Genomic DNA, 24116 nt, shown 5'->3' with positions numbered 1-24116 from the left:
TAAATTTATCAACCAACCAAGCCCTGGTACATGTGAGGATCGTCAAGAAGTTCCTTATCATCAGCCTGAAGCTTCTTATTATGCTCTAAGAGTGAATCAAGAGGTTTGGCTCTAAGATTAATAACAGAAGTCAAAAGATTAAGAGCATATTTTCCCTAAGACAAAACAATACCCTTCTTCAAACAAGAGACTTTAAAGGCTAGAAAATATTTTAATAGACCCAAATCTTTGATGTAAAAAACCTTGCTCAGATTCCCATTAGCACCATCACCTATGATAATAATATCATCCACATACACAGTCACAATGATAATACCTTGGACATGTGATGCGGACACCAGGCCATTCAAAGTATATCAACGCAGGAGGCGTGCGTTACCCATGTTAATGTGGTTAGATGACGGATATGGGTCGGATCTCTAGAGGTTAAAGACCTTACACATGTGTAAGTTGCTTAAATGAGACATTTGGACCATTGGATCGCGAGGATGGTGTGATCGGACTGTTGGATTATCACGGCCCACCTTCATTACACCACCTTCATGACACTATCATCGGGGCCCATTGGGCATTTTAAATTTTTATGAACATTTGAATTAATTAAGTTTTGAGACAGTTTATGCACAATTTTGTGCGAATTTCTTTTTTTTGAATTTTTTTTAGTAGGGATATTTTGGTAATTTCATGTAATTACGAATTTATAAGGGTTGCCCTAAACCCATAGCATGTAATGTGATGTTTATGAAAGAAAAAGAGAGATTTTTTTGCTTCTGACGATTTCGTCTTCGACTTCCAGTGATTGGAAGAGGGCGTGAGGCCTAGGTAAACGATTTCTTATCCCCTACTTCTTTCTCCTTCTCTCTTTTCTCAAGGTACTCTTTTCTTTAACCCCATTCTCTTCCTTTTCTCCTAGAATCTTTAGATCTAGAAGCCAAATCTTATTTTTTTTTATCTAAATCATTAGATCTCAAAAGATTTTCATTCCCACGTAAAACCCATCACCCAAATCTAAATTTGAAGTACCCCCAATTCTTTTCTGAATTTTCTAGATTTTCCAATCCAGGAAAATTCCTATTTTTCTGGATTAGAAAATCCACTTGGATCGTTAGACGGACCTATTGCAAAGTTCTATCTTTCACCGGATCCAACTAAATTCAGATTTTAAGATTCAATACTTCGTGTTTGTGATGGATGACCCTATCAATGCTATATTAACCTTATTTCTTTCTTGTGTTTATGATGTATTAATCAGGCTGGTATTAAAAAATTTCATGAATCTGCCCCTTTTCAAATAACATGCTCATTTAAAGTTGGATTAGGCCGTCCTACATCAATTTTGGTATCAGAGCCTAGGTCCTTGCATTGGGTCATCTTAGATCGAGTTATCAAGAGGCTAGATTTTTATTTATTATTTTTTTTCCTAGGGTTTCGTGTTTGTGATGGATGACCCTATCAATGCTATATTAACCTTATTTCTTTCTTGTGTTTATGATGTATTAATCAGGCTGGTATTAAAAAATTTCATGAATCTGCCCCTTTTCAAATAACATGCTCATTTAAAGTTGGATTAGGCCGTCCTACATCAATTTTGGTATCAGAGCCTAGGTCCTTGCATTGGGTCATCTTAGATCGAGTTATCAAGAGGCTAGATTTTTATTTATTATTTTTTTTTCCTAGGGTTTCGTGTTTCCCCCCCCCAAAAAAAAAGAAGAAGAAGAAGAAGAAGAAGAAGAAGAAGAAACACATTTGCATCATTCTAAAGGGTAGGATCATCTGTGGCTATAGTCTTGTGTCAAAACAATCTCCTAGAGTAGTGTTTTAGGAAACCTAAGTTGAGTCTTATTGTGTATGCCCACTCAGACTGGTAGAGGATTTGGTCTACACCCGATTTTCAATATGGAACAGTTGACTGAGATGATGAACACGATCAACCAACGTTTGGCCGCCATTGAGGCACAATTTAGGAACACGAATACCCGTATGGATCAGATAGAAGCGTCCCTAAGAGAAATCTCCGACATTGGAGGGGATGAACAGTCTCACGTAGGGGGAGTAGTTGAGGAACGGGTAGGAAATCGTGGTAGAGGTTGTGAAGCACGTGGCTGAGGGGTAGGACGTGGAGGGGCGTGAAATCCGCAGTCCGCTGTCGAGTATCAAGATCGTTATGATGTCGATGAGAGGGTCTTAAAGAGTGTTAAAGTAGATGCTCCTAGTTTTGATGGGCGTCTTGACCCAAAAGTATTCCTTGATTTGTTAGCGGATATGGACCATTATTTCGAATGGTATGAGATGTCTGAGAACCGACAAGTGCTGTTTGTGAAAATGAAGCTTGTGGGTCAAGCTAAATTGTTTTGGACAAATACGGAGCGTAGGATCGAGAGATTAGGAGGTGTCCCAGTAGCACATTGGGTAGAGATGAAGGAACTCTTAAAAGAAAAATATCTTCCTCTTTCTTACCATCAAAAGCTCCTAGATCAATGGCAAGCATTACGCCAAGGATCTATGTCGGTTATAGATTACATCGCAAAATTTGAGGAGTATATGATGCGGTGTGATATTGAGGAGGATCCCTTAGTAACGCTGGCGCGTTTCAAGGTAGGTCTTCGCATGGATCTGCAGTGTGAGCTTATGACCCATGCAGTGAGTGACTTGGATCAGGCTTACTAAGTTGTACAGGAGTTAGAGCTTTACCTAAAGTCTCCTGTCACGAGGCGTTTTGAGTTCCGAGACTCTACTGTTAGATCGGGTTTTCAGGGAACCAAACCTAACATTGGAAGTCAGCCTAGGGCGCAGGCTAGTGCACCGCCTAAGCTTAAGGATGATAAGGGCAAAGGTGTCCTTGGTGCCAATCCTAGCAGTGGTAGTCACTTGAGATGTTATGAGTGCGGAGGTACAGGTCATTTCGCATACCAGTGCACGGCAAAGACTCGCGGGAAAGCCTTAGTCATAGACGAGTTAAATGAAAATGTGGATGACATGGGTGATTACGAAGTTGAGGAATATCACCTAGAGATAGGTGCTAGCGATTACAAAGAAGAAGAACCAGAGACTGCACCACTAGCTGTAGTTACATGTGCTTTAGCGCAGGCCAAAGAGAGTGATGATTGGCTCAGAAGCACAATTTTCTACACGTTTATCAAGAGCGGTGACAAAAATTGCAAAGTCAGTGTGAATAGTGGTAGTTGCACCAACGTGGTCTCATCTAGCACAGTCACTCATTTGGGTTTGAAGCCCATCCCTCACCCTCAACCCTATAAGGTTTCTTGGGTTGATAAGTCTTTTATGCCTGTGTCCTAGCAGTGTTTAGTCCCCATCTAAATCGGTTCATATAAAGACATGTTATGGTGTGATGTTTTACTTATGGATGTAGGTCACATCATTTTAGAGAGGTCGTGGTTATACGATAGAAATGTCATGATTTTTGGTCTCTCGAACGTGTGTACATTCACGCATGAGGGCAAGAAAATCAAGATTAATCCGTTGCCACCCAAGAGCCACACGGACAAGGCTAGGGATGTGAAAACGAGTGAGTCAAGGAAAGATGTGAGGAAATCTATTCCGAAGTCTCTACATATCAGAGATGCAAAAGAGTTTGAGAAAGAGACAGAGGATGATTCGACGGTGTATGCCCTAATGGCTAGGGAAGTTACACCCGAGGTTTATGTAGAGTTACCCCCTGAGGTGACTTCGGTTCTTGAGGAGTACAGTGATGTATTCCCTGAGGATTTACTGGATGAGCTTCCACCTATGCGGGACATCCAGCATGCCATTGATTTTGTCCCGGGATCTACTTTACTGAACCTTCCTCATTACAGGATGAATCCTGCAGAGCATGTAGAGTTGCATAGACAGGTAAATGAGCTCCTGCAAAAAGGTTTCATCCATGAGAGCATGAGTTCGTGTGCCGTACCAGCGCTATTAACACCAAATAAAGATGGTACGTGGTGGATGTGTGTGGACAGTAGGGCCGTTTATAAGATCACGATCAAGTATCGGTTTCCGATACCGAGGCTTGATGATATGTTAGACATGATGGCTAGATCCACCATTTTTTCCAAGATAGACCTCAAGAGCGTGTATCACCAGATACGCATATGCCCTGGAGATGAGTGGAAGACAACCTTCAAGACGAAGGATGGGTTGTACGAGTGGTTGGTCATGCCCTTTGGCTTGACTAATGCACCCAGTATTTTTATGCGTGTGATGACCCAGGTTTTGAGACCCTTTATGGGGAAGTTCTTAGTGGTTTATTTTGATGACATACTCATTTATAGTACCACTAAAGAGCTGCATCTCGACCACTTGAGGCAGGTCTGTAGTGTCCTGAGGGCGGAGAGGTTATGTGCGAACCTTAAGAAATGTTCGTTCTTGTCTGATAGGGTTGTCTTCTTAGGGTTCATAGTGTCGCCTGTAGGGATGCGAGCAGATCTAGAAAAAGTCAAGGACATAGTTGACTGGCCTGAACCGTGGAACATACATGAAGTGAGAAGCTTTCATGGCTTAGCAACATTTTATCATCGGTTCATTCGAGGGTTTAGCACTATTATGGCTCTCATTACTGATTGCATTAAAAAGGGAGAGTTCATATGGTCTAAGGCCGCAGCTAAGGCATTCAAAGATATTAAGGGTAAAATGATAGAGGCTCCCGTCATGCGTCTTTCAGATTTTTCTCAAGTCTTTGAAGCAGCGTGTGATGCTTCAGGCGTAGGTATAGGAGGAGTACTAAGCCAAGAGGGTCATCTAGTTGCCTATTTCAGTGAGAAGCTGAATGAGGCAAAACAAAAGTATTCCACCTATGACAAAGAATTTTATGCGGTTGTGCAGTCTCTACGCCATTGGCGTCATTATCTTCTACCACAAGAATTTGTCTTATTTTCTGATCACGAGGCTTTGAGGTATTTGAATTCCCAAAAGAAGCTTAACCCAAGGCATGCCAAGTGGGTAGCGTTTCTTCAGGAATATTCATTTGTCCTGAAATATAAAGCCGGGATCGAGAACAAACTAGCTGATGCCCTTAGTAGGAGAGTGACATTGCTCAACTCCTTGAGTGTAGAAGTTATCGGGTTTGAGCAATTGAAAGATGAGTATCCCATGTCCAGATTTTGGGAGAACATACGTGTCACTCTTAGGTGCCCAGTATAATTCGGGTGAGTTCATGCTGAAAGATGGTTTCCTTTTCAAAGGAGACCGACTTTATATTCCCTGCACTTCCCTCCGGGATTTCCTTGTTTGGGAGCTTCATGCTGGAGGTATTGCTGGCCATTTTGGTCGAGATAAGACCATTGCCCTAGTGGAGGATCGATTTTATTAGCTAAGTCTCAAGCGAGACGTAGCTAAAATTTTAGGGCAATGTTGAACATGTCAACTGGCAAAACAGAAGAAGCAGAATACTGGATTGTACATGTCATTGCCAGTGCCACACGCACCGTGCCAAGACATTAGTATGGAATTCGTGCTTGGACTTCTCAGGACAATTAAAAAGCACGATTCCATTTTTGTGGTTATGGACCGTTTCTCAAAAATGACCCACTTTCTCCCTTGTTCTAAAACCTCAGATGCGTCCAATATAGCTAAGATCTTCTTTGAGGGGATGGTTCGATTACATGGTTTGCCTAAGACCATAGTGTCTGACAGGGATGTCCGGTTTACTAGTTATTTTTGGAAGACATTATGACATATGATGGGTACGAGACTTAGTTCTCGTCTGCCTACCATCCTCAAACTGATGGCCAAACTGAAGTTGTGAATCGAAGTCTCGGAAATCTACTACGATTTTTGGTGGGTGAACATATTAAAACTTGGGACTTAGTCCTGCCAGTCGCCGAGTTTGCATATAACAGTTTAGTTAATAGGTCTACGGGTATGAGTTCATTCGAGATTGTTAGTGGTTATAAACCTAGACTACCCATAGATTTGTTACCTATGTCAGTCACTCAGAGGACCTCAGAGTCAGCCGATGCATTTTCCCATCACATTCATGAGTTGCATGCAGAGATTAGGAGGCGGATAAATGCTAGTAATGAACAATACAAAATTTCAACTGACTTACATCGTAGAATTCAAGAATTTAATGGGGGTGATTATGTAATGGTTAGGATGAGGCCAGAACGTTTCCCACAAGGTACCGTTAAGAAGTTACAAGCACGCAGTGCTGGACCATTTAAGATTCTGAAAAATATTGGGTCCAATGCGTATATGATAAATCTTCCACCTCGCATGGGGATTAGTTCAACATTCAATGTGGAGGATCTAATGCCTTGTTCAAGCCATCCCATAGACCCTAAGTTTGTTCCAAACCATTGGCTAATTTCTGAATTTTCTTCACAACCTACACCACCTATGCCTATTATACCTGAGATACGAGAAGAAATTGAAGGAATTGTGGATGAGAAAATTGTTTCTACTCGAGACGGTGGATTTCAGAGGTACTTAGTGAAGTGGAAGAACAGACCATCATCCGACTGTACATGGTTGACGGAAGCAGAGTTGCAGCGACCAGATCCAGATTTGTTAGAAAAGCACAAGAGTTTTATCTCGCCGGAGTCGAGATCTTCTCAGCCGAGGGGAGTTGATGGGGACACCAGGCCATTCAAAGTATATCAACGTAGGAGGCATGCGTAACCCATGTCAATGTGGTTAGATGACGGATACGGGTCGGATCTCTAGAGGTTGAAGACCTTACACATATGTAAGTTGCTTAGAAGAGACATTTGGACCATTAGATAGCGAGGATGGTGTGATCGGACCGTTGGATCGTCACAGCCCACCTTCATTACACCACCTTCATGACACTATCATCGGGGCCCATCGGGCATTTTAAATTTACATTTAGTTTATGAACATTTGAATTAAGTAAGTTTTGAGACAGTTTATGCACAATTTTGTGCGAATTTCTTTTTTTTGAAACTTTTTTTTAGTAGGGGTATTTTGGTAATTTCATGTAATTACGAATTTATAAGGGTTGCCCTAAACCCATAGCATGTTATGTGATGTTTATGAAAGAAAAAGAGAGCTTTTTTGCTTCTGACGATTTCGTCTTCGACTTCTAGTGATTGGAAGAGGGCGTGAGGCCCAGGTAAACTATTTCTCATCCCTTACTTCTTTCTCCTTCTCTCTTTTCTCAAGGTACTCTTTTCTTTAACCCCATTCTCTTCCTTTTCTCCTAGAATCTTTAGATCTAGAAGCCAAATCTTGTTTCTTTTTATCTAAATCATTAGATCTTAAAAGATTTTCATTCCCACATAAAACCCATCACCCAAATCTAAATTTGATGAACCTCCAATTCTTTTCTGAATTTTCCAGATTTTCCAATCCAGGAAAATTCCTATTTTTCTGGATTAGAAAATCCACTTGGATCGTTAGACGGACCTATTGCAAGACAAAAGTTCTATCTTTCGCCGGATCCAACTAAATTCAGATTTTAAGATTCAATACTTCATGTTTGTGATGGATGGCCCTAATTAATGCTATATTAACCTTATTTATTTCTTGTGTTTTTGATGTATAAATCAGGCTGATGTTTATTTGTTTTTTAAGATTACATGAATCTACCCCTTTTCAAATAACATGCTCATTTAAAGTTGGATTAGGCCGTCTTACATCAACATGCCACTTAACAAACTTTGAGTGGTTTGATTGAGTATGAGTAAATTCAATACCAATCAAGGCCTCGATAAATTTCTCAAAACAGGTGCTCACGCTTGCCTTAAACCATATATTGCCTTTTTAAGACATCAAACTTCTTTTCTTCCCCCTTTCGAGCAAAACTAGAAAGAGGAAGCATATAAATTTTCTCTTTCAAATCACCATTTAAGAAGGCATTCTTGACATCAAATTGGTGTGCAATGGCCAAGTTAGATTAGCAGCAAGAGAAATATTAACAGGAACTGGGTTCATCTTCTAAAGAGTAGCCATCTCCCGTGTATGATTCTTCTAAAGAGTGGCCATCTCCCATGTATGATTTCACACCATAGAGGAGAATTAAGAGCCTCCTTATAATTTTTTGGTAAGTAGAAGAAGAACACACCAAGGTAGAAACAAAAGACTTGTGTTTAGGAGACAATGAATGATAGTAGGTTTTTTTTTTTTGAATAGGATGAGCAGTACATTGTCTTTTAGCTTTTCTTGATAACAACAGGCAGATCCGGAGACGGATCTAAATATAGATCAAAATAAAGGGGCAAACAAGTTTGAATACAATCAATACCTGAGTTCAAAGGAGTTTGCTTTGTGGTGGACTGTGTGAAGACAAATGTCTAAACATTCCTTCTTTCCTACACTTTCAAATCTGATTTAGTTGACTGAGAATCAGAAACCACATTATCTGTACCATTATCAGATGGAGCGCATGTTAGACAGTTCACATACCTTGTATAACTAGTATACCTTGTATAGTTTATTTCGATAGGTAGAAGATTCTGAGTTTATTTTCCTTGTATAGATGGTTGTAATCTCTATATATTCAACCACATTGGGTTGTCTTAAATACAAAAAACCTTTTGGCTTCACAATTTACATATTATCAGAGCCCTACTGATCCAAATCCGGCCACCCCATCGTCACCGGCACCACCACCTGTCAGATCCGACCATCCCTGCCTCCGGTCATCATCTCTGCTGCGTCCGGCCCCATCCCTGCTGCGTCCGGCCACCCCTGCTCGATTCTGCGTCGTCCGGCCACCCCCTGCTCGATTTTCCAATATTCCAGTTCCAGATCTAGCGCCCCTAATCGATTTTCCTACTCCAGATTTAGATCTAACGCCCCTTCTCGATTTTCCTGCTCCAGATCCAGCGCCCCTGCTCGATTTTCCTGCTCCAGATCAAGATCCAGCGCCCCTACTCGATTTTCCAATTTTCCAGATCCAGATCCAACGCCCCTGCTCAATTTTCCAGATCCAGATCCAGATCGAGCGCCCCTGCTCGATTTTCTAGATCCAGATCAAGATCCAACGCCCCTGTTGCCTCTGTTGCTGATTGCTTTCGATCTCTCTTTTCCAAATCCAGAGCTCATATTGCTGTTGCTATTCCGCCTTGGGTATCTCCTGCTGTACGGTACTTCTACGACCTTCTTCTGCTTCAACTCCTTACGTGCTTTACATTACTTCAAATCAATGGACAAGAACTCGTCACGTACAGAGGCCCCACGTTGTAGTTTTGACGGTACCAACTATTCTCTATGGGCCATCCATTTTCAGAACTTCCTCAAGGTTCATGGTTTGTGGGGACTAATTGATGGATCTGTTACTATCCCCACTTCCACAGATGCCGACAAATTAGCTGATTGGGAAATGAACAATGGACGGATTATTACCTGGATTCTTGATTCTGTTGATCGGTCCATTGCTGTTGGCCTCACACCTCATCGCACTGCTAAGGCAATGTGGGAGTATCTCCAGACAATTTATCAACAGAGTAATGTGGCCCAGTTATACCGCCTGGAACAGGATCTCATTAACCTTACTCAGGGTGACGACAGTATTCAATCATTTTACTCCAAAATTGTCACAATTTGGACTGAGATGACTATGATGGATCCAACATTTCCTCATGACTTTAAGATATTCCAAACTATGTGCGAGAGTGCGTAAGTTCATAGTTTCTTATGAAGCTGCGTCCGGAATTTGAGCATTGTCGGCCTGCTCTCTTGAACCGTAGCCCTACTCCTTCATTGAATTCGGTTATTAATGAATTATTGGCTGAGGAACAACGACTGAAAGTTCTCTCTTCCTTCCTCAACTCCGGGATCATCTGATATGGTGCTTGCTGTGTCCACCACTATACCAACACGTGGTTCCACTCCTTTGACTTGTCGCGGCTGCAACAAGGTGGGTCATGTTATCGCTTAATGCAAAGAATGATGTACATATTGTCGACGGACTGGTCATGGTATTCAGGACTGCCGTATACGTGCCTATGCATCTTCTTTCGGCCGTGGACGTGGTGGTTGTGGTCGTGGCTGTGGTCGTGCTTTTTCTGCTACTGTTGCCACTATTTCTTCAGAGCCATCTGTTAGTGATTCTACATCTACTGTTTCTGCTGAAGGTCTTTCATCTCCGTTGACTCCTGCGATGCTTCAGCAAATCGTTCAGGCCCTTTCTGCGGCCGGTATGTCAGGTATATTCCCATCTTCTACATGGTTCTTCGATTCGGGTGCTTCCAATCATATGACCGGTGCTGTATCCTATCTTCGTGACATTCGTCCCTACACCGACAATCAAGCTATTTCTACTACGGATGACACTAGACTACCTATTCAGTCCGTTGGATCATTGACTTTCTCTCCTTCTGCTCATCGCCAGTTCACCCTTCGTGATGTGTTTCATGTCCCTAACCTCTCCTCCAATTTAATTTCAGTTGGTCAACTCACATCCAATAACTGCTTAGTCATATTTCTTCCCAACTGTTGTTTTGTGCAGGATCTGGCAACGGGGAAGGTACTTGGGAGGGGTAGGCGGCATGGTTGTCTGTACGTGCTGGATTTTGATCCATCTGTCACTATGGCTCATTGTTTCTTTTCTCCATCTTCATCAGATATTTGTTCGGCAAATAAATTGTGGAAACTGTGGCACTTTCGCCTGGGTCATCCACATTCCGATCGGTTACTTCAGTTAATTTCGTCTGGCATGTTAGGGAATATTTCTCTTAATAAAAATGATTTGGATTATTCTTGTTCTTCCTGTTGTCTTTCAAAAAGTAAGTGTATTCCCTTTTCTCTAAGTACTACAAAATCATCTTTTATGTTTGAACTTGTGCATACGGATGTCTGGAGTTCTTCACCAATTATGTCTCTCTCTGGGTTACGATACTATGTTATATTCATTGATGATTTCACACCTTACACTTGGATTTACTTTATGCAATCGAAGTCACAGGTTTTTGAAAAATTCAAGTTATTTCACTTTATGGTGGAGACTCAATTTCGGGTTCTAGTTCAAACTCTTCGCTCTGACTGAGGGGAGGAATATCTCTCAACCGATATTCGTACATTTCTTCAAGGGCATGAGATTATTCATCAGACCGCTTGTTCTGATACTCCACAACAAAACGGGATGGCTGAACGAAAAAATCGTCATATTGTTGAAACTGCCAACACCCTGATGACAGCTATGAGTGTTCCTCGTTCTTTTTAGGTGGAAGCAATATTACATTCCGTCTACTTGATTAACCGGATGCCAACCAAAGTTCTGAACAGTAAATCTCCTTACTTTGTTCTCATCGGCTTACCTCCTGCGTATTCCACATTTCGTGTTTTTGGTTGTATCTGTTATGTTCACCTGGCTTCACGTGAATGTAACAAACTATCTCCAAAATCGGTCAAATATATGTACTTGGGATTTGGGGAAACTCAGAAGGGTTTTCGATGTTATGATCTGGTTTCTCGTTGTGTTCGGGTTTCACGACATGTTGTTTTTCTTGAACACATTGCCTTTTATTCATCTCTTCTTCCTCCGCACACTCCAAACTCTCTTGGTCTAACCGCCTTTCCAAAAATTCTGTTTGCCTCAAGTACTCTCCCTCGTTCGTTGCAGGTTTACTCACGTCGACCACGTATAGATCCACCACCTATTACTCAACTTGAACCTACTGTACCTATTGCAGATCCCGAACTTACCTCGATACGTCGTTCCGCTCGTGAACATTGAGCGCCTGATCGCTTGATATGCTGTATGTCTACCATGAATGCTACTCTGGATACTGTTTCTATTCCTACTTCATACTCTCAGGCAGCCACTCATGATTGTTGGAAGAAGGCTATGGCAGAAGAACTTGCGGCATTGGATGATAATCATACGTGGGACATTGTCACTCGACCTGCTGACCAACAACTCATTGGTAGCAAATGGATTTATTCTGTCAAACTCAAGTCTGATGGATCATTGGATCAATACAAGGCTCGACTTGTCGCTCAGGGATACAAACAGGAATACGGAATTGATTATGATGAGACTTTCACTCCCGTGGCCAAGATGAAAACTGTTCGTACTCTTCTGGCTATATCTTCTGTTCGCTCATGGCCACTCGCTCAGATAGATGTGAAAAATGCCTTTCTTCATGGAGACCTCCAAGAAATCGTATATTTGAAACCTCCTCCTGGCTCTTTAATCCTTGACAATAAGGTATGTTGCCTAAAGAAAGCCTTGTACAGCTTCAAACAGGCACCTCGGGCATGGTTCCAACGCTTTCACGATGTTGTTACGGGTGCTGGCTTTACTCAAAGTGGTCATGACCCATCCTTATTTTTGCGCACCACTGCTCACGGAATTGTCATTGTTCTGGTCTATGTTGATGACCTCCTCTTGACTGGTAGCGATGCTACTGGTATTTCGACTTTAAAGGAAGTTCTGCAATCATCCTTCAAGATGAAAGACCTGGGCCATCTAATATACTTTCTTGGACTTGAATTTTCACGTTCCAACCGTAGGATCCTAGTCAGCCAGCGTAAATATACCAAGGATCTTCTCGCATTGGCATCATTGACGGATCAGAAGACAGTTCAGACTCCCTTAAAACTTAACGTTCACTATGGCCGTGACGATGGTGATCTACTTGCACAGCCCGACTTATACTGCCGTTTGGTTAGGAGTCTGGTTTACTTAACTATGACTTGCCCTGATATTGCCTACGCTGTCCAAGTCGTCAGTCAGTTTGTTTCTGCTCCTCGGACTCTTCATATGACTGCGGTGTTGCACATCCTTCGGTACCTTCGTAGAACTCTAGATCGATCCCTGTTCTTCTTCTCTACGGCGACTCTGGACCTTCGTGCTTATCCGGATGCTGATTGGGCCGATTGCGCTCTCACACAAAGATCTACCACTGACTATTGTGTCTTTCTCGGCACTTCTCTCATCTCTTGGAAGTGTAAGAAGCAGGCCACTGTTTCCAAATCGAGCACAGAAGCCGAGTATCGGGCGATGTCCGCTGCATGTAGTGAGCTCGTCTGGTTACGTGGACTTCTTTCAGACTTGGGCATTCCTCTACAGAATCCTACTCCACTCCATGTTGATAATCTCAGTGCCATTCAGATTGCCTCTAACCCGGTTTTTCGTGAACGGACGAAGCATATTGAAGTTGACTGTCACTTTATCTGCGAGAAATTTCAGTCTGAAGCATATTGAAGTTGACTGTCACTTTATCTGTGAGAAATTTCAGTCTGGGCTCATTTCTCTTCCACATGTTGCATCCCATGATCAGATTGCCGACATTCTCACCAAGTCCCTCACTTCTGCACGTCACTCGTTTCTAGTTGGCAAACGATTACTTGTCGATGACCAGCATTAGTTTGAGGGGGGATGTTAGACAGCTCACATACCTTGTATAACTAGTATACCTTGTATAGTTTATTTCGATAGGTAGAAGATTCTGAGTTTATTGTTTTCCTTGTATAGATGGTTGTAATCTCTATATATTCAACCCCATTGGGTTGTCTCAAATACAGAAAACCTTTTGGCTTCACATTTTATGGCGCATGCCCCTACAATAGGTAAAATAGAAAGAATTGGATCGTTATCAATAACAGGTACATGAAGAACCATAGACTGCTGTTCTCCATGATCTTTTGAAAAATATGGAATGATTTCAAGAAATTTAACCAGTATAGAAACATAACATTTTTATTGATCGGATCAAAACACTTATACTCTTTTTGAGAAGCCGAATATCCCAAGAAAACACATTTGACAGCCCGGTCCGACAATTTATTTCAATGAGGGTCATCATTGTAAATATAACAATCACATCCAAAGACTTGCAATGGTATTTCAGAAATAGAGTAGAATGCTGAAAAATATTGAAGAGGAGACCGACACTTAAGAACTGCAGTAGGCAAATGATTAATCAAATAGCAGGCAGTAAGAACAACATTCGACTAAAAAGACTTGGGAACAAACATACCAATGAGAAGGGCATGCGTAATTTTTAAGAGATGTCTATTCTTTCTTTTAACAATACTATTTTGTTCCGGGGTATATATTCAAGTTGTTTGAGAGTTTATATTGTGCTTCGGAAGATAAGACAACATAGAATCAAAAAGAAATTCCTTTGCATCGTCGGTATGTAGGGTTCATATATTTGTATTAAACTGATTTTTAACCCAAGCATAAAACACTTTGAAAGTTGAACCATCTTTTTTTTTTTTTTTTGAAATGTGATAAATCCATGTATATGAGAAGCATCATTAATAAAGGGGACAATATTTAAATCCAATAGAATTAATCGAAATCGGTCCCCATACATCAGAATGAACTAATGATTTTTTTATTTTTATTTTGTCCTTCTTTCCATGGGGTAATAAATTGACTTATGATGTTTAGTTAAAATAAAGGCCTCACATTGAAAATTCTTGATATCTCCAGACTCAATTGACTGATATAACAAAGACTGTAAAACTTAATTAAAAGGACAACCAAAATGACAATGCTAAAGAAAAGGCCATCCTTTTTTACATTAAGACATACACTAAACTGACTTGAAGGATTCAAATGAAGAATATATACTCCATCTTTCTTAAATCCACCACCAAGCAACTTCTTCATCTTCAGATCTTGAAAGATACAATGATCTTGAAAAAAGGTTGCACTATAATTTAGATTCTTTATAATATGACTCACAAATAATAAATTAGAAGCAATATTAGGAACCAATAAGACAAAGGATAAATAGAATAGTGGGGAAGTAGAAATAATAGCCTTTTCCCTAATATGTGTCAAGGTACCATCTGTTAACTTCAAATAGCTTAAATAAGGATTTGAGGTAAACGAAAAAAAGAGATAGATGCACCCATCATATGATTCGTAGCGCCCGAATCAATTATCCAAGGGCTGGACGCAGAAGCAGTGTGAAGGGCAGGGAGGGTATTACCTTTTCGAGATGTAGATGGAGTGGCCCTATTTTGTATGGTGTTCCTTAATAAAACATCATACTCACTTTTTGAGAGACGGACTACTTCTCTAGCTAGTTGAACTACACATGATGTCGCCTTCATCGATATGAATATCAGTATCGTATTTGCTGATACTGCCGTATCGTATTTGTATCAGCGTGAGACGATACACAATACAGGGCCGTATCTGTCTGATATGAAAAAACTGACTTGTATCGGCCCTTATCGACCAATACAAGGCATATTGGCTCCAATATGAGCCAACGCAGGCCAATATGCCTATAAAAGTTCATTTTTGATTTTTTTGGTTCAAAATTTCACTTGTCTCATTTATATATATATATATATATATATATTTCATTTAAACCATGGAAGAAGCTTAAAAACTCATTTTAGGCTAGATTTAGACTTATTTTGGGATCAAAACAAATGATTTGAAAGAGAATTGATAAATCAGAGCAAAGTAGACCATTACGGGAAAAATTGGATGGAAGGGTAAATCTTCACTTTCTTTTTGATGTTTTCATCTTCTTTGTTGTATTTCAATGAAATGGGCCCTAGTTCACCAAATCATGCTTGATTTGTGTTCAATTAGGCTCATTTAGTTGACCTTCAACAAGTCAAACCGATAGACAAAATTCTCATCAAAGGATGGTTCGATATACCATCATATGCATATCCGAAAAAAAGAAGAAGAAGAAAAAAAGAAAGATTCTTGAATATCTTATTATTATTATTATTATTTTTCCCTGATATTTTTCTTAATTCCTTGGCTTAAATTTTTTCGACCGATATGGGCTGATATGGACCAACATTGATATGCGACGCCTGTATCATATTGTTTTTCGGCCGGATGATGCGCCCCTCGATACTGATATTCAAAACCATGGTTGCTATAGGAGCCACCTCACCGACAGTACGCCGAAAGTCTTTATCGTCTGTCATAGTTGAATTAACAAAGCGACCTCGAGATGGTTTACCATGATGCACCCAACAATAATCAACTGTATGGTCATATCAATCACAATGAGTACACAAACTGTCTGCATCACAACCACAACCAATGTCGCAACCACGGCCATGGCCACGGCCAACATCGTGGCTTCCTTGTCAGCTCTACCTCTTCCACTGCTACTATTATCATAATTTCTATATCCAGTCACAAGGGCATATTTCTCAAGAAAAGCTGATCCTATAACTGCATGATGCCTCTAATCTTGTAAAAGCAAGTATACACACTATTTAAGGACAGTAGAGTAGGGGATCCAAGAATCTGGGCCCACACCGGTTCAAATTCAGCACTAAGACTTGCTAATAATTCAAATATCCTTTTCTTCTCAATACTTTCTTTATATGCCTTTGCATTTGTGGTTCAAACAAACTAGAGATTATCCAGGAAAGATAATTCTTGCTACAAACTATGCATCTTAGTATAATAGTAGAAAAATGAACACTCCCTCTATCTCAAATTCCTAATCTTCTGGTAGATATCATAAATTTGAGCCATATTATTCTGATCAACATACAATTCATGGGCAGTCAGCCAAATCTCACATGCAGTTGATAATAGAAAATGTCCTTCAGTAACTTCTTGTTCCATAGAATTCAAAATCCAGAAAATGACAAGCAAGTTATTTGATTTCCAATCTCCATAAGAATGATTTGACATTATAGGCTCTGATAAGCTGCCATCTACATATTCCAGTTTTTGTTTTCCTCTAATAAGCAAGGTATTCCGTATCGGTAACCGTGACCGTAACAGCCACCACCATTACCGATACGGGTATCGGCCATAACGGCTAATACGGGGGCGTAACGACCGTTACGACCCCCGTAACGGTTGAAAATTTTCTTTTACCCGAAAAATTCTGAAAAAATATCTAGAAAATCAAGAATATTTCAAATATGTATTCATTTTTTGTTTTGAACATATTAACGGTAGTGTAATGCTCCACTCTTTGGTGAGTGTTGTATCGGGCTGTCTAGTGAATTGTTTAATATGATTGTCTCTAATGTTTACACATTGCAATCAAGCATTAAAACTAGAAATCAGAAAAAAGGCATAAATACTGCTTTTTCAATTTTTTGAAAAAAGGCCCTTAGAGATTCTATTCGCTCAAATAACTTCAATCCACAGTTTTAATCTTAAAAGATATAGTAAGAGTGGTCGAAATTTGTTGTAAAATAATAGAGGAAAGTTTTTGGAATGAGAAAAGTGAAAAAGAGGAGAAAATTGAATTTAAATAGAAAAAAAAAAGTGATTGTTTTCCCGTAACGGTCATTATGCCCTGTAACGGCCTTTACGGCCACCATAACGGCTGATACGGTCTCAAAAAACTAACTGCCCCTTTTCACCCCTGCATTGCATAACGGTCATGGCTGTTACCTATACGTATCGGCCTTTACGGGTGTATCGTAATGGATACGGAACACCTTGCTAATAAGCATCTCAACTGCTTTCGACCACTAAAGATAATTATTGGACTTAAGCTAATGGATTTTTATATGCAACCCTGGGCTCTCAGAATGAACAATTAATAGTTCAATCTTAGAATTGATTGTATCTGTTGCCTCGAATTTAGATGAAGAAGCCATATTTAAACCAATAAGTCTTAAAATTTTCACCAACCAGGATCCAACGGACACTATAGGGAAATATATCATTCAATAATCTCAAAAAGGAATACTCAAGAACCAAAAATGAATATTCAAAAGGCAATAAATTTCAAAGGAGTATTCCAATAAATAAATCACCAAGAAACCAAAAACGAATACTCAAGAACCAAAAGGAATACTTAAAGGGCAATAAATTTCAAAGAAGAAATATTCAATCACCATGAAACAAAAAGAGGGAGGGGTCTTCTTACGGCTCAATTACTAAAAGAAAATAAATCTGGAAAAATCAAAGGTTACCATGAGGAGATTCTTGTAAATCTGAAAGAAAGATGCCCAAAAACTGTCCAAATGGTAATGACCGCAAACCTGTATTGCTATTTTTTAATTTGACCAAAGTGAATAAATCAGTCAAGAATTTCCATTAAAACCCTACTGCTGTTTCTGATAAAACACAAATGCCTTAATCGTCAAAAACTTGATCAATCAGAAATTCCAACAAAAAATTTCAACAAAATCTCCAAGTCACCATAGCCGCAGGGCTACTCCTCACAAATCACATACAATTAATGATTAAAAGGTTAGGACTCTCAAACCAAGAGAGATTATGTGAAGAAGAGAAGGGGAACAGATCAAGAGATCAAGAGATAAGAAACCCTAGGAACCTTCTTGTTTTGATACTATGTCAGAGGAAAGAACAAACTTGGGAAGAAAAGAAACTCAAAGAAACTTGGATGTCCAGCCCTCTGTCTTTATATAGTGAGTGGCAAAATTACATAAACTACCATTAGAGAAAAGGAAAAAAGAAACAAAAATAAAAGAGAACTAATAAAAGGTAAATAAGAGGCCCATGGAAGTCAGGCCTGAGTAAAGGGGATAGCCCACGGCCCAAGTCAGGCCCAAGTAAAAGGAATGGCCCATGGCCTAGAGGGATATGGCTCAATTATGTCAACAAGATGAAGTGTATTTCGTGGAATGTTCTTGATTATTTGGTGCAAATCTTTTGCTCAAATGGAGCTAAATGAAGAAATTGAATATGAAAATAAAGAAAGGACAAATAGACCCCTCCACAAAAAGAAATAGTACATACTAACCGCCTATTACTAGTATTTATTTTTGCATGCGATAATTGTTATTAATTTAACTTTTTTAAAACTGAATGTTTTTAATCGATGTATTTAAAAAAGGGATTAAGTCTTCTCTTTACATAAAAAAAGATATCCCTAGTTTTGCTCATCTGAACTCATTTACCATATGAATTTTGTGCATCATTTTGTTGAAAGGAATTGACATGTTCAGAATCTTCTAACAAAAAGAAGCCACATGTTAGGGCTAAACAAGGGGGTTCATACTTAACATCTGGATATTGCTGTATTTCGTTCATTGATGAGGCTCTGTGTATGTGGATTCCAAAGAAGTATATCCGCCTGTTATAGTTTTCTTTTCCTTTTCTGTTTTCATTTATCACCAACTTCCACCTTTCCAACTATTGAATCAATGGTGTGGTTGTTCAATTCTGTCTTTGTATGTTTTGCAGCTTCTCTGGAAACAAGAATCTTCATTATGGGAAGAGTGAAGGTAACCACATTAAAATCATTATTGGTTCAACAGTTGGGGCAGCCATTCTGCTTTTGGCTGTTATGGCATCTTTGCTGTTTATGTGTCGGAGAAAGAAGAGAGCTTCTGAAGGTCTGAGTCTAGAACAATCCTGATGCTTTTCATCGGTTTACAAGGAAAAATATCAAATGATCAAAACCTGTCATGTTTTTTGTCCTGATTGGTTACAGAAGAACTTACTGCCCTGCCTTCCCAGAAGCTAGTTTCATTTTTAACTGATGCTGCTACAGAAACAGCACACAGCTTTACATTATCTGAAATTGAAGACGTGACAGCAAAATTTGGAAAGCGTATTGGTTCTGGTGGCTATGGAGTAGTATATTACGGAAAGATGAAAGATGGAAAGGAAATTGCAGTTAAAGTTCTAACCAGTGATACCTACCAGGGGAAGCGTGAATTTTCAAATGAGGTGACATACATGTAGTTTTGAGTAAGAATTTCCTTTTACTAATTACGGGTGCTATTATTCTTTATGAAATTTTCCAAGCCTCATCCCCTCGCGCACACAAACAGATGAAACAAAAAAGAAAAGAAAATCTCTATGTAGCCGCACTCCTACTTGGCAAGTGTGTGGGGCATCCAAGCTATGCATCTGGTAGGCCACCCTGTGTAGACGTCCTAGCCCCAAAAATCAGGCCTATCAACTGATCAGGTTTTCTATACATGTATGAAATGTACAAAAACAGTGGATGGATTTAGAGATTGATAAACTGTTGACATCCAGGGTAGCCATGGTCTGCACGAGTGGACTGGCTTGATTTAGGACAAGGTCATATAGTTGGGGTCTGTGGGCTTCGAAATCCTCTATACTTCATTATGGACTATAGCCACTCGTTGCAATTTTTCTGTGCAAACCTTTCAATCATCCATTGGCCCTTTGTTGACATCCCGTAGATTGTGTGCCATAACATCAATGTCGTTATTGAAAATTCTGTTGTAAATGCGTTTGAGTTCAGATCTTTGTGATTTGTCCTGTTCTAATTAGACCTTTGTTGAATTTAGGGGTCATTATTATCTGTTATCTGGATATCCTACATCTTTTCATTGTTACAATCCTCTGTGTATTCATGTCTGTTTGATGTTTTGGCTTTTATTTTCCTCTTATAGAAAGGGGCGAAAGAGTTTTGTTTTACAATATTAGATCTGAGCCACAGAAAACCTGAATGGATTTCTTTTTTCCTCTTTTTTTTTTTCTTCCTGGACAGTAAGCAAGAAGTATTCGTTACCAACCATCATGCAAAATAGCCTAATTACAAGCAACTGATAGTTAACAAGGCCCACATGCTAATGAGAGTCCCACATGCAATCCAATCTACAAGACAACCCCAAGAAAGGGAAAAACAAAAGGGTTAGCCCAGCTCAAGAGGAAAAACCAAGTGAGGCCCACAGCCGGGAAGAACCTACTCAAATAGCCAAACTGAGAAAGATCATGACTAGATATGGGAGCTGAGGGATGCCTGAGGGATCTGAACAAGGAGGTTGATCAAGCTGAGAGTAGCGTCCCACTTAGATAACTAATGCGTAAAGAAATTGCTGATTTTGCAACATTGCCAAGCTAGAATACAATGTCTGCACCGCACAATTTCTGGTTTTGACATCTCTTAGCCGTATCAGAAGCATTAGATGAGAGGAGAATATTACATTGGTTAACAAGCTTGCAGGCTTTAGTAATCATATGAAGGATGACTGAAAGCATAGAATCAGATTCTCCCAACATTGGTGTATGTTAAATCTTCCCAAGGACTGTTTTCCTTTCACCATTCCAAGCCAATATAGAAGAGTATATACTTTCAGTCAATTGAAGAAAGACTGCTTTGAGTTGGAAAATATTGGAGCAAATTTCAGTAAATTCCTGGATGTGTTGATACAAACTGTTGCACAAATTGATGATTCCTAGATCTTTCCATCGGGTCCTCTATATTCACTTTGGGGAGGTTGTTGCTGCAATTGGTATGGTCAGGTGATGCAGATCCCTTAGAAGACATGCTTAACTTTGAACAGGGCGTCAACTGGTCCTCGAGCCAATACTTAAAAGACTGAGAACTTAGATTTTTGTCGTCTGCCTCGATCTCATTCCAAGAGGTGTTTTGTTTTGACCCCTCGATGGACCACACGATGCACTTATCGCATGTGTAGGGTACTAAAGGGTTTCAAATGGGACACATGTATGCCCCATCTGAGCACCTGGGGATAAGATCCTAATTGCCAGAATCACCACCACTGAGTAAGCTGTCCCATGTAACTCACTGATGTGATAACTGGGTTCGCACTAACGTGAGGAGCTGGTCACATTCCGCCCTCAGGGAATGGGGGATTTATGACATTGCTTTTTGATCCTTCAACAAAAATAGCCGTACTTCCTCCCATATTTATGAGAGAGCCCTTCTAACCACTTTGAGTCATATTGCAATAATGACTCGCCAAACAACTAGCTACAGCTTTTACCACAAAAAGGTGAGATTTGAAATTTAAATTCAGTAACTGCCCCTCATTAGCGCGTGGCGCTTCCTTTTTGCTCTTGATTTCTAGCAAATGATCCTGTGGTCCAAGGGACACAGAAACCTGTGCCTTTGTATTCCTCTTGCCATCGGCTGTGATTCTAGCATCCTGCAAAAGCTTCCCCTGAAATGCAACCAACTCCAAATCTGACCTCCCCTTGTTTGCAAAAACTGCCAACGAGAACTCTACATCAGCCACCTTGATCTTGAATCATTCAGGAAAACCGCTGCTTGCTTATTCTAGTTCTTAATTCTAACGAATTGAACTTCCTTCATGTTCATTGGTTTCTCTTTGATCTCCACCACTGAACTGATGCACAAGCAGATCACAAAGAGAACTTCTCGTCCATAGTTCCAGTGGGATCCTGAAGAATCTAAACCAATGCTAAGATTCACCCAACATTGATCCCTCTACTCATTGCTGAATCTTAATACCAATCTGTCCGAGATAATGATTATAGACTCCAGCAGTTTCTTGGGCTTGGTGTGGGACCAGAAGACAAACCTTCTGCCCAATTGCGTAATGCTTTGATGAGAACTCATTGTTCAATAAACCCCATCTTAGGGCTGCCCAATCGACAACTTCCTTATTTGAGAGTTGAGACACCACTTGATCTGGTTATTAGCATGAAAGATCAATCTAACACCTTTTCTTTCTTTCTTTCTTCTTTTTTTCCCCCCTTCACAAGCGATGGATCTTTTTTACCGTTCTTTTGTACCCACCATTTCTATATTCATGACCACAAGGTTGCTAGAGTGAGACGCTGCTGAACTCACATTGGTGACGGCAGGAGTACTCACCACCTTCCTAAAAAGACTTTTCTGGATCAACTTCATGCTGATTTCTTTCTCCTCCTAAGCGATCGCCTTCCCAGGAAAACTCTCCACCTGATTGAGTCTTGTACTATGATGAACTGCATCTGATTGTTGGGCCAAAGCTTGGATGCACAATCTTTCCAACCATAGGCCGCCTCCACTTCAAATTGCTCTTCGGATTCTTCATCCTTCTCCTGCTTCCTATCTGTGTGTACTTGCTAATATTTTTAAATAGATGATTCCCCACTCCCTTGCCCAAATACATTGTTGTTTCGCTTCACAGTAAGTGCAACTATAGGTCGAGGTCTCGATTGCTTGCCTCTTCAAGGCCTTTGGTCCATACTTCACATACTAGATCTCCATTCTTTTACTGTTGAACCTATCTACCATCATCCTCGAGATCATCTCATTTGCTTCCCCTTTTGAGTCGAACCTCATGGAAATGGAGCTATGGATGATTGCCAAGTGCTTTAGATGGGGAATGACCACTTCCTTCACTTTGCCAAGTCTACTAAATTTTTTGAATAGTTCCATTTTAGACCACTCTTTAGGAAAATATCTGATGAACAATAAAACCCTCCTAGGACCACGATGCTTCTCCTTTAGTTGATCCCCCCCCCCCCCCCCCCACCGAAAAAATAAAAATAAATTGTGACGTTTAGATGGCTAGTTGGAAGAAATTGGGTTTTGACTTTTGACTATGGATGATCTCCAAAAAAGGGCTATGATTGTCCCTAATGTCTGAATGATGTGCTTCATGCATGCGGAATCTATTGCCCACCTCTTCATTCATTGTTCATTCGCAACTCGGATATTGGATAGCGTTCTCAAGTTTTTTAATGTTATGTGGGTTATGTTGGCCTTGATGGAATCCCTTCTCAGCTTGGCATGGGTTGGAGTTAGATACACACAAGAAGGTTCTTTGGAAATTGGCTCTTCTTGCCTCTTTATGGGCAATTTGGGGCGATCGTAGTGGGAAATGGTTCTAGAATGAATCTTCTTGGGGAGGAGAGATCTCAAAGGTGGTTCGCCTTGTTATAGAGTGGGTCTTTTGTATTCCTCTGGTTAAGGATTGCAATTTTTCCTATTTGCTTCACTTGTAGGCTTCTTGTTTTATAGCTTTTACGCCATCTCAACCCTGACTAAATTCTTTGTAACCCTTCCAAAGAATAAATAAATAAATGAAATCCTTGACATATGATGGTCTACTCATTACACCTAGTTTACAACTGAAGTAGTTTGCAAAGATGTAAGTGCCATTGCCAGCCGGCACCCCACGATCACTAGGACTTTGCTTTTCGCTAAAACTTGTTAGAGAGTACAAAGTTTCTTTATTTATTTATTTTTTCGTTTATGTATGTTTGTGTTCGGTGCTCCCTTAGGACACCATAGCTTTTGTAATAGGGTTTCTTTAATAAAAAAAGATGAGGGTGATGTTTGTGTTCGGTGCTCCCTTAGGACACCATAGCTTTTGTAACAGGGTTTCTTTAATAAAAAGAGATGAGGGTGAGATAGTGTCTTTCTAATCTCATTTTTCACCAAATCTCCTCCTTTCTTCAAAATGGGTATCGGTCCTATCAGAGCTAGGGTTTCTTAACCCTAGTTCATTCTTCAAATCTTTTCCTTCACATCTCTCTCTCTCTCTCTCCTCTTCGCCTTCTTCTCTTTGTTCTTTTTCCATCCTAGTGCCTATTG

General features: G+C 40.1%; 1 protein-coding gene and 1 long non-coding RNA gene across 3 annotated transcripts in view; both read left to right on the top strand.

The window, feature by feature from the left end:
• Positions 1-24116, top strand: part of LOC131253255 (probable LRR receptor-like serine/threonine-protein kinase At1g67720) — a 90911-nt gene that overhangs the window by 48744 nt on the left and 18051 nt on the right. For both annotated transcript variants that reach the window (XM_058254192.1, XM_058254191.1), the window contains 2 exons: positions 19028-19179; positions 19278-19516. In XM_058254192.1, coding sequence (XP_058110175.1) covers positions 19028-19179; positions 19278-19516 — 391 coding nt within the window. The remainder of the gene's footprint in view (positions 1-19027; positions 19180-19277; positions 19517-24116) is intronic.
• On the top strand, positions 9599-10670 carry LOC131253256 (uncharacterized). Its single transcript, XR_009175062.1, has 2 exons — positions 9599-10112; positions 10415-10670. It is a non-coding gene; the product is annotated as an uncharacterized LOC131253256 (long non-coding RNA).

This window comes from Magnolia sinica, chromosome 8 (genome assembly GCF_029962835.1).
Source record: "Magnolia sinica isolate HGM2019 chromosome 8, MsV1, whole genome shotgun sequence".
In the NCBI taxonomy this organism is placed as follows: Eukaryota; Viridiplantae; Streptophyta; class Magnoliopsida; order Magnoliales; family Magnoliaceae; genus Magnolia; species Magnolia sinica.
The sequence above is the reverse complement of the archived record's forward strand: the minus strand, read 5'-3'. Positions and strand labels throughout refer to the sequence as shown.